General features: G+C 48.6%; 4 protein-coding genes across 4 annotated transcripts; 2 read left to right on the top strand and 2 right to left on the bottom strand.

The window, feature by feature from the left end:
• Positions 1-3,934: 3,934 nt before the first annotated feature.
• LRP88_14407 (uncharacterized protein) lies at positions 3,935-4,968 on the bottom strand (the record flags this gene model as incomplete). Its single annotated transcript, XM_083250752.1, has 3 exons — positions 3,935-4,359; positions 4,516-4,844; positions 4,898-4,968. The coding sequence occupies 3 exons, from the start codon at positions 4,966-4,968 to the stop codon at positions 3,935-3,937; spliced, it is 825 nt and encodes a 274-aa protein (XP_083093476.1).
• Positions 4,969-8,144: 3,176 nt separating this feature from the next.
• LRP88_14408 (FAD dependent oxidoreductase) lies at positions 8,145-9,542 on the bottom strand (the record flags this gene model as incomplete). Its single annotated transcript, XM_083250753.1, has 1 exon — positions 8,145-9,542. The coding sequence occupies one exon, from the start codon at positions 9,540-9,542 to the stop codon at positions 8,145-8,147; it is 1,398 nt and encodes a 465-aa protein (XP_083093477.1).
• Positions 9,543-10,537: 995 nt separating this feature from the next.
• Positions 10,538-12,222, top strand: LRP88_14409 (flavin monoamine oxidase family protein; the record flags this gene model as incomplete). The annotated part of the gene is made up of 4 exons (XM_083250754.1): positions 10,538-10,679; positions 10,785-11,032; positions 11,256-11,894; positions 11,980-12,222. 4 exons carry the CDS (start codon positions 10,538-10,540, stop codon positions 12,220-12,222), a joined length of 1,272 nt encoding a protein of 423 aa, XP_083093478.1.
• An 814-nt stretch (positions 12,223-13,036) lies between these two features.
• On the top strand, positions 13,037-14,702 carry LRP88_14410 (uncharacterized protein; the record flags this gene model as incomplete). The annotated part of the gene is made up of 3 exons (XM_083250755.1): positions 13,037-13,575; positions 13,717-14,133; positions 14,186-14,702. 3 exons carry the CDS (start codon positions 13,037-13,039, stop codon positions 14,700-14,702), a joined length of 1,473 nt encoding a protein of 490 aa, XP_083093479.1.
• Between the last annotated feature and the right edge of the window lie 523 nt (positions 14,703-15,225).

Consider the following 15,225-nt stretch of genomic DNA (forward strand, 5'->3'; position numbering starts at 1 on the left):
AGCTAGTACATAAGAAAGTACAATGAGCGTGTTCTATATACTTGGGATCAATCCTTGGACCGACGTTCTCTGGGTTCGGTCCATTGGTAGGGCCGACGTTTTCAACGTTCGGTCCTGGGACCCATGGGAGCGACGTTCGGTTTCCTCGGTCCTGCTTAGTCAGAGTGTTTTCTGCCATGCTTCCCCGCCTGGCCCATGTCATGGCCGTGACAAGTATAGCCTAGAAACCGGGAATGGATTATAGTTTGTTAGAGAAATAGAACACACCAACCATAACAAGGTTAAACGCTTCGTGACCTTCTTCGGGGGATTTTTAAAATAGGGATCTTATATGCTTCTTAGTGAGGTAAATATAATATAAAATAATAAGGGCAATTAATTAATTAATAATAATGAAAATTTAGTTAGAGAAAGAGCCTAAAAGCTGCTCCTTTCTTGTTGACTATGACGACAGTGATGATAATAATGATAGCCGAAGGCAACTGGCCTCTGACCTTTTTCTACGTACAGGAAATTGCCCAATGGCCCAAAATGGCTTAGCACCTTTTCCCCCCAACTCAATAGTCATTTAAGCAATCAATGCAGAAGGCCAGGCGATCTAGCCGTTTATTATTAGCGCGGGCTAATATCACCTCGCTAACTGGTACCGAGAAAGCAACCTCCCGGGCGATTAGGCTATTGCAATGACCCAAAATGGCTAGACTGATAATAAAACTGGTCTAGAGTGGCTAAAGCACTTTGACCGGTGTATAGCCAAGTGATTAAATAGTCGCATCGTCTCTTAATCCTTGATAGCTATAAAAGTCACTACTCTATTAAATTTAAGAGATTTTATAAGGAAAAGAAGATTATCTAGCTTTATATGCCACCTTATTCCTCCTATTTACTCTAGCCCCTTAACGTTGGGTACTTTAGTATATTAAAGAAGGCTTATAGTTAAGAAATAGAGCGTCTAATTAGATGCTCTATAACCTATATTTCAAAGACTAAGCTCTTTCTGGCCTTCTACGCCGCATACGAGGCTACTATGATAAAAAGAAATATCAGGGGGGCTTTTAAAGGCGCTAGGCTTATTCCTCTTAACCTAGAAGCTATGGTCTTAAAGCTTGATATGTAGCTACGGACTCTAACGCCTACCGAGGAGGGGGCTAAACCCTCTACCCCTTGGGTCACAAGGACCCCAAAGACTATACTTAAGACCGGATCTTAGTCTAAATACCTCGAAAGATAAATCAGAAGGCATCATAGTAGCTCCCCAGAGTTAATTATAGAGGCTATAAAGTCTCTTACAAAGGCAGTAAAGAGAAATATGCATGAGATTGTATTATTAAGGGCTAAGGTTAGAGACCTTTGAGAGGCAAATGAGATACTAAGCCGGCGCTAGATGTAAAAGACTGAAAAATATAGACTATAAGGTCTGAATAAGGTGTAGGGTAGGTAACTAAAATAGGAGGAGAATAGGCAGAGGATTCAGTCCTTATAAAAAGCTAATTGGCTAGATAAGAGATCATAGGCTAATAAAAGTGGGTCACAAGATAAATAAGAGTATAGGGTAGAAGGCCAGCTCCTGATTGGTGGTCTTTATGCTTATATTGCTTCAGTGTGTAAAGATCTAAGGAAGGAAAACTATTCTAAGGGAAAGCTATTTATAACGGTCCAGCTGAGTATATTGACAACTAGCTGAACGACTCTAACGAGTATCCTAAAGCTAAGGGAGAAAGGAAAAGAAAGTAAAGGAGAAGAAGCGAAAAGAACCCCCTTTAGCTGCTGAGCTTATGTGGGCCTTGGTGCTTATGTGGGTCTTGGTCGAGAGTGCAAGCCGAGACCCCCACGGGCTCAGCCCGTTATACTATTCTTTTATAACTAATAGCTTGGAATCTATTAGCCCGATTTGGATAAAGGTTATACCATCGGATAGTTCTTTTTCAAAGCCTTCTAACCATATATAGTATATATTAATCGGATAGTTAATAGCCGGGCTATTATATAAGGAAGATAAAACCTATAGGGTTTTATATTCGAGGTATTAGAAACCGGATAGAAAATACCCATACAAGAAGACCGGCTTTAATAGAGTTATCGGGCTTTAAATAAAGCCCTAAGTCCGGGTCACGTGACTGACCCTATATGTCTGGAATTACCCTAGAGGGAAGTTTATATAACTCCACAATATCTTGCTAATCTAAGCAGTTATAGCTTAGGTAAGCATATTATTAAATAGCGCTAATAATATACTATAAGGTATTAAGTTATTAGACTTATATTTTATAAGCTAAATTCCCTAGAATTATTTATATAAGACCTTTCTTATAAAAGTCTTTAATACTAGAGCAAAAAGGACTAAATTATAGAAAAGAGGGGTAATAATGAGTTGGGGGAAAAAAGTGCTAAGCTATTTTAGGCCATTGGGTAATTTCCTATACGTAGAAAAAGGTCAGAGACTAGTTGCCTTCGGCCATCAGCATCATCATCACTATCGTCATGGTCAACGAGAAAGGAGCAGCTTTTAGGCTCTTTCTCTGACTAAATTTTTATTATTATTAATTAATTAATTGCCCTTACTATTTTATATTATGTTTACCTCACTAAGAAGCGTGTGAGATCTCTATTTTAAAAATCCCCCGAAGAAGGTCACGAAGCGTTCAACCTCGCTGTGGTTGGTGTGTTCTGTTTCTCCAACAAAATAATAGTAGAGGAAGGAAGGTAAGCAATTAATCAAATAGATATAGATGCGCAGGTAGTGGGTAAATTATCGAGGAGTAGTAATCAATAAAGGTCGGCGCGACCGGGTATTCGGCGTTATAGTATCTGCGGCAAGCCCGGCCATAATGCAAGGACGTGTCAGGTAGTGATTAAGACGTCTAGGGAAGAGTATAGTGAGTAGTTTTAATTAATTAAATAGTTTATAGTATTTTTATCGCGATAACTCTAGAGGGGGTTAAAAAAAAGTGCGGCGCTTGCTTGACTGCGGCGCTTGCTTATCAAGTACGTTAATGAGTTTCAAAGTTTTATCCAATCAAGATTCTCGTCAAGCAATTATTTTAAGTGAGATTCGCCTCTAAGTGGATACGACTTAAAGTACTAATTACCTTCAGTAAGTTCACGCTCAATGCCGTTTTACTCATGCCGACTTTTCCATGTGACAAATGGCATGATTTTAGCTGTTTTGATGTTTTTGGGCGTCAAGTTTTAGATCGGCATGTGTTAATAACTGTGTTCTTTTTTGTTGTGGCCGATGGCTTCTGTGGGAAGCGTCACCAAGCCCACAATGTTTCTGAGCGTATTTATACAGCAATTGGTATCAAATCACACATATACATGCGGCGTAAAAAATAGGTATTCTATCACATCATAAAGAGCTTTGAATGAGGCAGTAGCACAGTCCATCGCTCACCAGGCTTTCGCGTCCATATCTTCCTCAAAGCATCCAGCCCCATGGTCAAATTCATAAATCCACTTCTCGCATATCTGTTCAAGAAGAAGTTGGAAAAGAACTCCTTGTGCTCTGCGAGCCGACAATCAGAAGCTGCGACAAAGCAAGCCCACGTAAGGACTTGCTTGCCCGGAGTGTCATCAGGGAATTCCTCCAACGTATCAATAAAGCGCTGCACGCGGCCAATAGACTCTATCACATGCCTCGCCCTTATCTGTGGTGTCGCTCGAGTTTGAGTGTCGAGCACAGCTTGATTCATGTATATCTCGCATGCTTGATGTACCAGGTTGGGTACGAGGGCGAGAGAGCCGGCATGTTGTGGGTTGTTTTGTAGACAATGATATAGGCAGTCGAACATCGGGGCAATCTCGGTTTCGGAGGAAATGATGTTGATACCAGCGTCTTCACTAAGCAGCGGCGCCGCATACACTTTAAACCTTGATTAAGCCGTTTGTTAGCCTTGAAATTCGCGGTGTGATCATAACATTCATCAGGGTAGTCTTACTTGCGAACTTGGCGGACTACGAACTCGGCAATGTCCCCCGACCCAAGTTCCGCCTCTCCACCGAGGACATCGATTGCAGACTGCAGCATGCCAAAGAGGATTGGAAAGTCGGATGATCCATTAACCATAACAGCAGTCAGAAGCAGCAATATCGTGATAAGAATAGATTGCTGATTTGATCGATCGCAGTCTCTCGGCTGACTGCGCTTTTGCAGCCCTTGAATGGCTCGGCCATAGTGGTCCTGCTTCATTTGGTCGATGGCAAGGTCGTTTTGTAGGACCCGGGAGCTATGGAAGAGTGAGACTGCAAGGACTGCGTCCATGACAAGTTCATCGGTCTCTGCTATTGGTAGCATGAGGTGGCGCCATCCGTTGTGAGGGCCATCCACGGCGATCATTTCACTAGCGATGTTATCCGAGTCTGTCACCAGTTAGTTATGAACACTTGTATAAATACAAAGGCGTGTCCCACAGTTGAGCAACAAGCGCCTCTTCTATGCTGGAACATGATCGGGGTTAGATGGAGGGATGATCAATGCATCGTTGGACGTGAATAGTTCTGCCTCGCAGAGAGGACCACTCTCGGCAGCTTTTGGCCAGTTGGCGTTGTCGTCTTCGTTGTCGTCTTGATTCTCGATGTTGATCAGAGGAAGAACGTCATTTCCTCCTAGCAAGAGCTCCCAAGAGATTGGCAGCTCATAATAGAGCTCGAGTGCTTTGTCAGAAATCTGCGGAACGTCTAACGCGTCGCTTGGTATTATGCCGGTCTCGATACCCTCCTGGGTGAAGCGTAGTGAAGGGGATTCTTGTGTGGTAGCGGTCACATCCTGCTCAGGGGTAGGGCTGTGTGATGGCTCAGGTAGTACGGTAGTTTTGGTAACGTTGGGTTTCGCCTTTCGTCTCATGCTTGGGTTCCATGTCAGCACAATCATGCCCTGCCCTCGACGCCAAAGAGTCACGGAGAGAGCTTACTAAGGATAAGCAGTATCCATAGTCTTGCCGATGCAATGACCTCTAGTAGCGACGCCATTGCTGAAGCGGTGTCGAACACCGAGGCCGCTGCATTTCAAGCCCTTTGCGATGCATTTACGACACTCGGGACTACCTCTATCGCAGTTGATCCGACGCTGAGAGCACTCATAGCACCCTTGATGATGGACGTTAAGCCTCGATCTAGGTGTTGTTTCTGCTTGGCTCACCTTTGACCTTTGCACGATAAGGTCGCGTCATGCCCTCAGAGACTTGGGGGTACACTGGCTTTGCCTGTGTATTGTAAGATGGTCTCACTGCAGTGCACTTTTTTGGATATCTATATCCACTGCCGATCCGAGACTTGAGAGATGATGTGACGCGATGATAGCATGCGTGGTTGCGATTGGAATGCGGGTGGAGGCAAACTGTTCAAAAGGGGAATGTGGAATGAGACACCCCTGTACAGTACTTTATCTCCTTGAGTGCGTTAAGGCTTCGTGAGGGTCACGACAGGGGGTCCGGTCCAATTAAAATAGCGAAAATTAGAGGTACTTTAATCCCCACCTATTTTCTATGGTGATAGAAGTCCCAACAATCTTGTGAGTTACAAATCGCAACATCACATTGCTTGCAGCCATAAGATGACCTCTTCAGCCCCTTCCTTTTCGTATTGCCGTTGACGCCGGCCAATGGCTTCCTCTTGCTACGTGACCTAATTTGACCGCAGCGGAGTCCTTGACAAGCAAGGCAAGGGCTGTTTTTCCCTCTTTTGACGCGTTCATGCAGCTCCATAGGCGTATTTTCGTCGCCAGCTCGAAATCGCTGCCTGGAATGACCAGTCCAATAAGCCGCAATAAGGTCATCTATAAGGCGGCCTCGCCAGTCACTCTGAGACCGTATTTTCTTCCACTTTGGCTGCCCATGAAGCTGAAGAAGATAGCTATTGATGAGGGCTGTGTCAAGAAGGAAGGTCCAAGCTATAGCCTGCCAAGGGCCACGACGAATTGAGTGACTATAGCCCCGTGATGCCCTTAGTTGGTCGCCACGGTCCACATGGTTCATCTCATCGTTGTACGTAGCGGCGATAGAAGGGATCGCAAAGGTCTTAACGGCTTCGTCACCAAAAAAAACGCTGTATTGGCCGTGCGCGGGCTTGATCTGTATTTGGCCTCTTCCTCTTCCGTATGATAAGCTCGTCGCCTTTGAATACAGTAGATAAGAAGAGCACGAGGGCGTTATCCTTCCACGCGATTTGGTTGACCTAGGGAAGAGTAAGTCAAATTAGTAGGGGTTTTATAGGTAAATTTGACTTAGCTTGCTACCTTATTATCAACTGTTGGAGCCATTCTGACCTCATTGAACTGAAGGAGCCTCCGGCCGGCAGAATCATCGTCTTTGAGCTTCGCGAAGGGGGCGTAGATACCACAGTTGCGGCGGGCCGTGCCTGTGGCCCCGTGGCCATATTGACGGAGGCTTCTAAAGAGGTTAGCGGACGAGAAGAGGTTATCAATGAAGACGTGATATATGGCTTTTGGCAGCTTATTAATAAGGGCAATAACCACGCTCTGTGTCGGGTTGAGGTGTGTGTAAAGTCGCCTTCTTCTCTGAGATCGAAGCCGCGTTACGAGGCTAACTGGACCGTATCTCTTCTTCGGCTCGTGCCAAAGCCACCGCAAGAAGAGGCCTTTTTGCGCCGTGGCCCAGATCTTGAAGCCCACGGGGATAGGCTTATTTGGGACTCGTGTTGTCTGGTATGACCTTCCTGTATAGCGGATCATACACTCGTCCACAGCGATATTCGTGCCCGGCTTAAGGAATTCAGTTGACGCGTATTGTAGGTGCCGAGACCACTCGTCAACGGCGGCAAAGACCTTCGTAAGGCCAGCTTTAGCAGCCTCTTTGGCGAGGCTGAAGGGGTTGAAGAGCCGAAGGTGCCGATGAATCAGTTGAAAGCGGTCAAAAGTCATGACTTTGAGGATTGAATGGTCGGAACCTTGGTGCCCTAGCCGGGAAGTCTTCCAATGGTCTCGGATTGTGATTTCCTTATGAATTCCTATATGAATTAGAAGCGCAAGCCATAGATATACCTCTGGCACGGTGGTTGGCTTCCAACTGCGAATTCGAGCCCGTGGCTTCCAGCTGCGACTGCGAAGCAAATGATCAACCCATTCATTCGTATATTTAACCCATTTTGCAACTAGGAAATAAGGCACAAAGTGATGGAAGAGGTCAAGAGGCTGCTGGGGCAGCTCTTTGACCTCGAGGTCGCGATCGGGCACCATCACCGGGAGGAAATTGGTGCCGCAGCTAGGGACCGGGTTGAAGATAGGTCGGCAGGTGAAATCGGCTGGCTGCTCGCGGCGGCTATTCTCTTCTGTAATTATAATACTTGGATCAGAGGCACTCAGTGCCTGACTAGGGATTGATTGAGAGCTCATGAGTATCTTCAAAAAGATTTATATGGTGTTTTAGGTGGAAATAATTAATGGAGCACTATGTGGTACCCCTCTCGTACCTACGTCATGACTAAGGTCATGTGGGTCAAGTAACCTCACGAAGCCTTAACGCACTCAAGGAGATAGTAGTACTAGAACCGGGCACGTCCAGCTAACGGGCCGGATGGCTTTTCGGCCAGCTTTGCCACACTCGTTGAGTCAAGGGTTTGATAGCGTGCGGGCCGGAAAAGACTGTTACAGAACTGTACCGAAGGGCGGAAATCCCTCCAACGCGTCATCAAACGTTGTGCCATGGCCAGTACCGTATCATTGGTACGCTAATAAGTATAGACGCGTGTGTCAAGAAAATTTCATTCACTGCAAAAACTGTGGATGGCAGTGCTTTGGCGAAACAGCCTGTTGCACTCAGTTTCAGGAAGCTGTCAATGGAACTGGGTTGTAACTCCCCATTCATCGTCTTTGGGGGTTGTCAATGCCTGGAAGAGTGGCTGGAGCAGCCGCTGCCAAGTTCCGTGGATACTGTGAAGTTCGAGGTCGGCTTGGCTTGTCATAGGGTGTCGCACATGGCCCCTCGCCACACTCTCGGGTAACCGACAAGGTCGAGGCTTATATTCGGTCTTCTGGCCCAGTTATCCCTCAAGGGCCGGGCTTCAACTATAATAAAGAATACATTGTCAAGCACACGTACAAAGATGAGAAACTTGGGGATGTTCGCTCAAGCCGCACTTTGACATTTGAGTCACTGAGAAATAAATATTACTAAGCTTCAGTTGCCAATCTAGAGCCGTGCCTTGATCTCTACTGGCACTCCCCTCTCCAAAGAAATCCTTAACTGTCGAATTCGGTCATCGGTAGTAAAGATAGACCTGGGAAAGTCATCGTCTGGCTTCTCTCCGAGGATCAGGCCAGCGACCATCCGGGAAGTAAGGAATGCCTTGATCATACCCGTGGCATGATATCCTCCACAGACCCATTGATGCGTGCGTCCAGGGAAAGGCAAACGACCAGCAAAAGGAACCGCGTCTTGAGAGAAAGCCAAGATGCCAGCCCACCCGTGAGAAATTTTGGTGGCAGCGTCTCGGTCAGGACTGGCGAGCGCTTCATGAGCAAAACCTCGTAGATGTGCCATTGGGCTCAGATCCGTCTTACTATCATCGCCCACCGCCTTGCGGCCAGTGTTGGCCCGTCCGACAATGGCACGACCATCCTTGCGCTGGATAAGGTAGTCGTAATCCTTGACACCGTATCGCAGCCAGAGCGAATAGTCGCTTCCGAGACCCAACGGCGACTTTCCATCTGCTGTTGGAGAGTATGCCACGACATTGCCCCTGACGGGAGAGATAAATGGTCGAAGCTCTGGTAGCAGGCGGCCAAGCCAGGCGTTTGTGGCGTGGACGATATTCTTGGCGCGAATTTCGCCCCGATTGGTCTTGACAGTCGCATATCCGTCCTCCTTAAGGTCAACGATACTTGTGACGGGCGTGTGTGTCTGGACATTGATCTTGCCCTGGTCAATCAAAGGACCAAGGACGCCTGTGACCCATTTATAAGGCCACATAGAGGCTGCTGGAATCGAGATGGCGCCTACAGCACGGGATGACAATTTGAGAACGTCTCGTAGGTATGAGTGATCTTTATGGAGTTGGTGCTTCTCTGCCAGGTGAGGTGCGTGGGCACGCATGTCTTCGAGGCCGGCAATGGCTTTATCAAAGTCCTTCTGGTCGTAATAGGCCTCGATGCCCTGGGTGAGGACTAGATCGCAATCAATGTCATCCTCCCGGATTGCAGCGGCCATAGCTTCTAGATGTGCATGCTCAAAGGCCGAAATACGCACTGCTTCTTCAATGCCAAATGTGTGCTTTCGCTCCTCCCACATAGCAAATGTCATGGTTTTGCAGTGACCACCGTTACGACCCGTAGCGCCGGAACAGAGTGATCGAGCATCAACCAGGACGATGCGAATTCCTGGCTTCTTCTTGAGCAGGTTTCGTACAAGGCTCATCCCAGTAAGGCCGGCACCAATAACAACAACGTCGATAACACCCTTGGGCCATTCTGATTGATGGTTGGCGCGAGGATGTGGTTGAGAATGCCAGAAAGGGATAGTTCCCTTAGTTGAGGGATAGCCCGGATCGACGACGCCGGGCTCATAGATACCTTCCAAAGCACCAGACATTGTACTGCCTTACTGATAAAGTGATTTTGGAGTAAGCTGTGAGGGAGCAACGATAGGATGAGAAGAGAAAGTATATGATGATTCGAAGGAGTCTCTAGTCATGCAACTTTGAGAAGCCGTAATGAATGGCTGGCTGATATTCAATCTTATTATCATGAAAGACCGACAAGTTCTCATAAAGCCAGCTCGACCCAAAGAGTCTTTAAGGCTGGCCTGGACCCAACGATTGATCTAGTCAGGCGAGGAAAACTTCCGACCCACTATCTCGGAGTTCACTGAGATGGAGAAACGAAGGGCAACCTTCACCTAGTCGAGGCAGAGACCAGCCATGTCGCGCTTGTCCCGAACGGGCGACTCGAATGAGACCAGCAGTGGCTGGGAGCTTAATATGGAGGAGACCGTGCTTAACATGTATCCCGAGAAGACAGCTAAAATGAGACCATGAACCAGTAAGATACAAGCATATTCTCTCCACTCAGGCAGGTCGGTGAGATTCGAGAATTGCAATCCCTATTGCGCTTATCCTAAACGGGCGACTCAAATGAGACCAGCAGTGGGAAGCGGGAGTCTAGATGCATTCATGACTTGCCTGACCCTTTGAGCGTTTGTTTCCCCGCATCCTGGGGAACAGGAGGCAATCCCCGGCTGGGACATCATGCGACTCCCGTGATTATGTGGTTTAACGATGCTGCGTGACGGGGCCAGTGATCCTGTCTCTCATTTCCCAAATCAGGTTGAACGCTCGCAACCCAGTCGCTCGTCGTCGTGAATTCAACCTCCCAATCAGGTGACACCCTTGCACCGCCATTGTCGTCGACCTTATAATATTTGGCCCTTCGCCCTACGGATTGATAAAGATCGGTCCCGATCACTTAGAATTACCTACGACCATTAGCACACCTCTCTCTGACCTCATTCTTCTACCACTTACTCCATCCATCACTTATCCGAACCATCTTAAGCACACAAAGAGCTGTGCACCAAAGCATATCACAATGTCCCAGAAGAAGACTACCGAGGGCCACGAGTATAAGCTTGGTGGTGGTATCTCCAATGGCTTGCCATGCAACGGAGTTATCACACCAGCGAGCAACTCGGCTCAGGTGACATCCAAGACGTTCGACACCATCATTATTGGTGCTGGATTCGCTGGTTTAACAGCTACCCGCGACCTCACTTTATCAGGCAAGCTCTATCACAGAGTGCATCCCTTATTAAGCCCATACTAATCTCCGAGAATAGGCCATCATGTTCTACTACTCGAGGGACGTGATCGTATTGGAGGCAGGACATGGACATCAAATGTCGATGGTCATCTCTACGAGATGGGAGGAACCTGGATTCACTGGGAGCAGCCTCACGTCTACCGTGAAATGGCTCGCTACAACCTTCACCGGGACTTTGTTGTCACCGGTGATGTGCCTAGCCAGCCACGCTCCGTCTTGGTGGATGACGATGGCGAGAAGCAACAGCTATCACTGGAGACATTTGTAAGTACACCACGACCGGTATCTAAGAGCTTTAACTGAAAAAGAAAAGGACAAGCTGGCCGATCATGCTTTCAAAATTTACTGCAATGTTGATGGTGAAGAAGGCAAAACGGCAATCCCATTCCCCCATGATTCCCTGCGCAACCCTGACGCAAGAGTTTATGAGTCTTTGTCTGTCAACGACAGACTGAACCAAGTACGCGGGTCACTCACCAAAACCCAGATCTGCATTCTCAAGGGTTTGATTGAGGGAATCGTCGGCAATGAGGACTTCGACAATGTAGGCTTCTTTGATGTGCTCCGATGGTGGGCTCTGAGCGGCTACTCAACCTCTGGTCTGTACGAGTTCACGGAAGTGTACAAGATCAAAGAGGGCCAGACGCATTTCGCCCTGCAGTTCTTTAAGGAGGCTGTCCAGTCGCAGAGACTCTCTTATATCTTCAAGACACGCGTCGAGTCAGTATCCGACAAGACCGGTTCCGTGACGGTGACATTGAGGGATGGACGCCAATTCCGCGGTCGCCTCCTCATATCGACAGTCCCCCTCAACGTTCTTCGAGAAGTCAAGTTTAACCCTCCCCTGAGCGCGAGTCGAGATGAAGCAGCACGCATTGGCCAGGTTCACAACGGAGCCAAGATTCACTTCAAGATTGGGGCCTCAGAGACTCGTCCCTTGTCTGTCTTGCGCTATCCAAAGGCCAGAATGGTGGCCACACTGGGTGACGGTCGCACCAAAAGTAACGGCAGCCGTCACATGATTGCATTTGGGAGAAACGATGCTTCGTTGAGCACAGAAGAAGATGCTAAGTCATTCTATGATGAGGCACGCGAGGCCTACCCCGATATGCCAGTTGAAAAAGTGGTGAGTAAACCTCTAGCACTCTCACGAGGAACTTTCTGTTTTTCACCCGTCACTGCACAAAATATGGACTAACAGGTGGGATTAGCTCTGGCACGATTGGAGCCGTGACGAATTGGCCAAAGGCGGTTGGTGCATGTATCGTCCTGATTTCGCTTTCCGATACCAGGACGCATTGAGGAGGAGAGCCGGCAACGTTCTGTTTGCCAATGCAGATTGGGCATTGGGCTGGCGTGGGTTTATCGACGGTGCCATTGAGGAGGGAACCAGGGCTGCGTTTGAAGTTAAGAACGAGCTGGTTTCCTCTCATTCTACCAAGGCGAACCTGTAGTTTAGGCAGATAAGATCAGTGGTGCGTTTCGGGCTATTAAATAAGAGAAGCAATTGCGATTATATAACTAAGTGGCCCGCCATATTTTTTTATTAGTATTGCATTTAGAGCTTTGTGGGGAATTACAGGGGTCCTAAGCCAGTGACAAGGCGAAACGACCACTTCAACTGAAAGTGGGAGGAACGATAGAGTTATTAGCCGCAATGCTTTGGGCCACCGTGTCCAGCTTTTCTTGCAGTTCTAGTACCTAGCCTTCTTATGCAGTTGTATTTAACTCAAGTCAAGGAAAGGTGAAATCAGCCAGATGGTCAGCGAGCGATGCCGGTTGGGTCAACAGAGGGCGGCTTTGGCTTTTTTGAAATTTAAACCTAGCTCTTGGTCTTGGCCTATGCACGGTCTCCAGTTTAAAGCCCAGCCCCATGTGGGCAGTTAGAACGGAGGTGTCAGGTCTGAGAATACTGGCCAGAGTGACTGCTCGCACATATCAGCGCTTCTAGGCTATCGCAGAAGGGATTTATCCTGTGTCTATTTGGATCAGCATCTCAAGTGGGTCTGGGTCTCCTTGTCATGGGTAAGCCATTCGGCGTTTGATATCTGCATTCATTGTCACAGATTGATTGACATATAAAGAGCTCAGCCCACGGTAACCAACAGCGACAACAACAATAACGAACAAACGGTCACATGAGCTGAGCACGTGTCAAAAAATGCGTAGCTGCCCTGATGGCCAACATACAATTTCTTCTTCTCATCAACATCCATCCAAACTTTCATCACAACACAGCCTGACACCTACTTTGCCACGTCAACATCCATGGAACCAAACGGTCAGACCTCGCAGTACGGCGACAATGACGAAACAAAAGGTCAGCCCCCACAGGAGCAAGAGCAAGAGCCTGGGCCTACCGCCGCCAACGACCCTGGCCCACAAGAACCACAACCTCTCAAGGGGATGGCGAGGATCAGAGCAGAGATTGCACGCGATGAGGAAAAGCGTCGTCAATACCTACTCCGCCTCGAGAAGATGGAACCTGAAGAGCGCGCCACCTACTTCGAAAGGCGTGGCCGAAACCGATACGCCGAGCGAAGAAGAGCAGCGAGACGAGCAGACACTGTCGAGATCGCGCTGACTAGCTACTTGACCGAAGACCAGTGCGCTGATCTGCTTCGGCAGCCTTATTACCCACCTGACGGGACAACCTTCTTGCGCTCGCTGAACGACTACCTCGACCACATGGGCGACATACGCGATTTCAGACGGGTGCTAGGCGAGAACACGGGGAATCCCAAGTGCTTTATGCTGCGCTCCGCGGAATTGTGCAAGTTTGCTCTCGTCGACTGGAGAGTCCCCAGGTAGGAACACATCCGGGAACTGGGTCCCAGCCTTGCGCTTGACCGTCTACACGAAGCACACGTCCAAGAGCTGCGCCAAGATGACCGAGTGGCACAAGCTCGAGAAGTGGCTCGTGGTCACCCACAGCAATATAATATCAGATTGACACAGTACTGGGCGCGAAGGATGCTGCACGAGTACGAGGCTGCGGTTGAGAGAGGAGAGCCTCTGACCAACCAGACAGCCCCCGCCGTCTGGGCCAACATCGTCCCCAAAGCCCCTGCCTGGATCGCTGAGATCAGGAGATGGGGGCAAGATTTTGGTTTTGTCTGCTACAGGTCCAGTGAGGTCGAGCGACGACCGGCTGTGGCGAGAGATCGCTGGTACTCCATCTTTGAGGATACCGACGCTCCAGGCTGTTACAACGGTAGTCCGAATGCGTTTTGCGGCTACCGGAGGGGGGCGGATATGACAATCATGCGTGGGTATGATTTGGGAGAGTACATGAACGCTCTGTGGCAGCCGTCCTGTTCAGTCCATGCCCTGCCCTCTGAAGGCTGCCCTTCTGCGTTTCGAGAGTAAGCCATACAACTTAAATTGAAGGCTTCTCACTAACATGGCATGAGCAAGGCATTTTAAAACAGTCGCGAAGCCGAATCTTGACAGCCCGCGCATGTCAAGGAACACATTTTTGGTCCTCCACAACGATTGTATCTTCCCCGACCTTGACACCCATGATGTGGAACTCGGGGAACCCCTGTTTCCATCCGCTGGCGCACACGATGAAGACGGGGCAGCTCTACTAACAACTTACGACCTCCCTCACTTCTTTCTTTGGGCGTACAACGCTAACTGGGAGCCTCCAAACCGCTCAGAGGGCCAAGTCGCCACGACTGTTCAAGTCGAGGGATGCAACTGCCAAGGAACCTTTGCTAGAGGCTATGGCGGTGCTGATGAGGATGGGTATCAGGGCCGCGTTAAGGTCCGTGTTCACTCCCTGTTCACCTGGCTCTACTACGCGAGGCATGTTCGTGACCAAGTCATCGACCTGAAGGATATTTGGCGCATCGCCCAGGGCATGCCAAACCAAGTGTGGAATTGCGGGACGGATCGGTATGATAAATCCAACCCGAATGCAATGCCCTGATGTTGTACTGGCCGGGTGAGAATAGATACGGAACTGTTCGAATGATGATGGGACGTAGGGGGGAACGTGGTAGTAGATGAAAAATAGGAGATTGGGCAACGTAACATTAACAACAGAACGATGCGAACAAGATATGGTCTATTGGATGCCACAGCTTGGTTGGTTAATCAGACAATCTTTCGCTTCTCTTTCCCTCCGTTCGCTGACGGAGAAGCTTCAGCCTCGTGCACCGTTCATAGGTGCGAATCGCGTCTCATCAAGATGTTGCTCTAGCTTCTGCGTCGCGACTTCGTGGCGCGCTCACCGCTCGGGCGGGACTAGATGATTCCGTTGGAAGTAGGACGGTCCTGCAAACCGTAGGATATAATTTATGAGCCAGCGTTCACGCACGGTGCCAGAATATACGTGGCCCTGTAGGTCGAGGAGTGGAGTTGAGAGGTACACACAATTCCAATAGCCATAAAGCCCTAAGCGCCACTGCACTTACCAAAATAAAGGGCAACGCAACAGGGAGGATTACTGT

Source organism: Fusarium phalaenopsidis, assembly GCF_050370095.1.
Source record: "Fusarium phalaenopsidis strain FUZ10S chromosome Unknown contig_32356, whole genome shotgun sequence".
NCBI classification, from domain to species: domain Eukaryota; kingdom Fungi; phylum Ascomycota; class Sordariomycetes; order Hypocreales; family Nectriaceae; genus Fusarium; species Fusarium phalaenopsidis.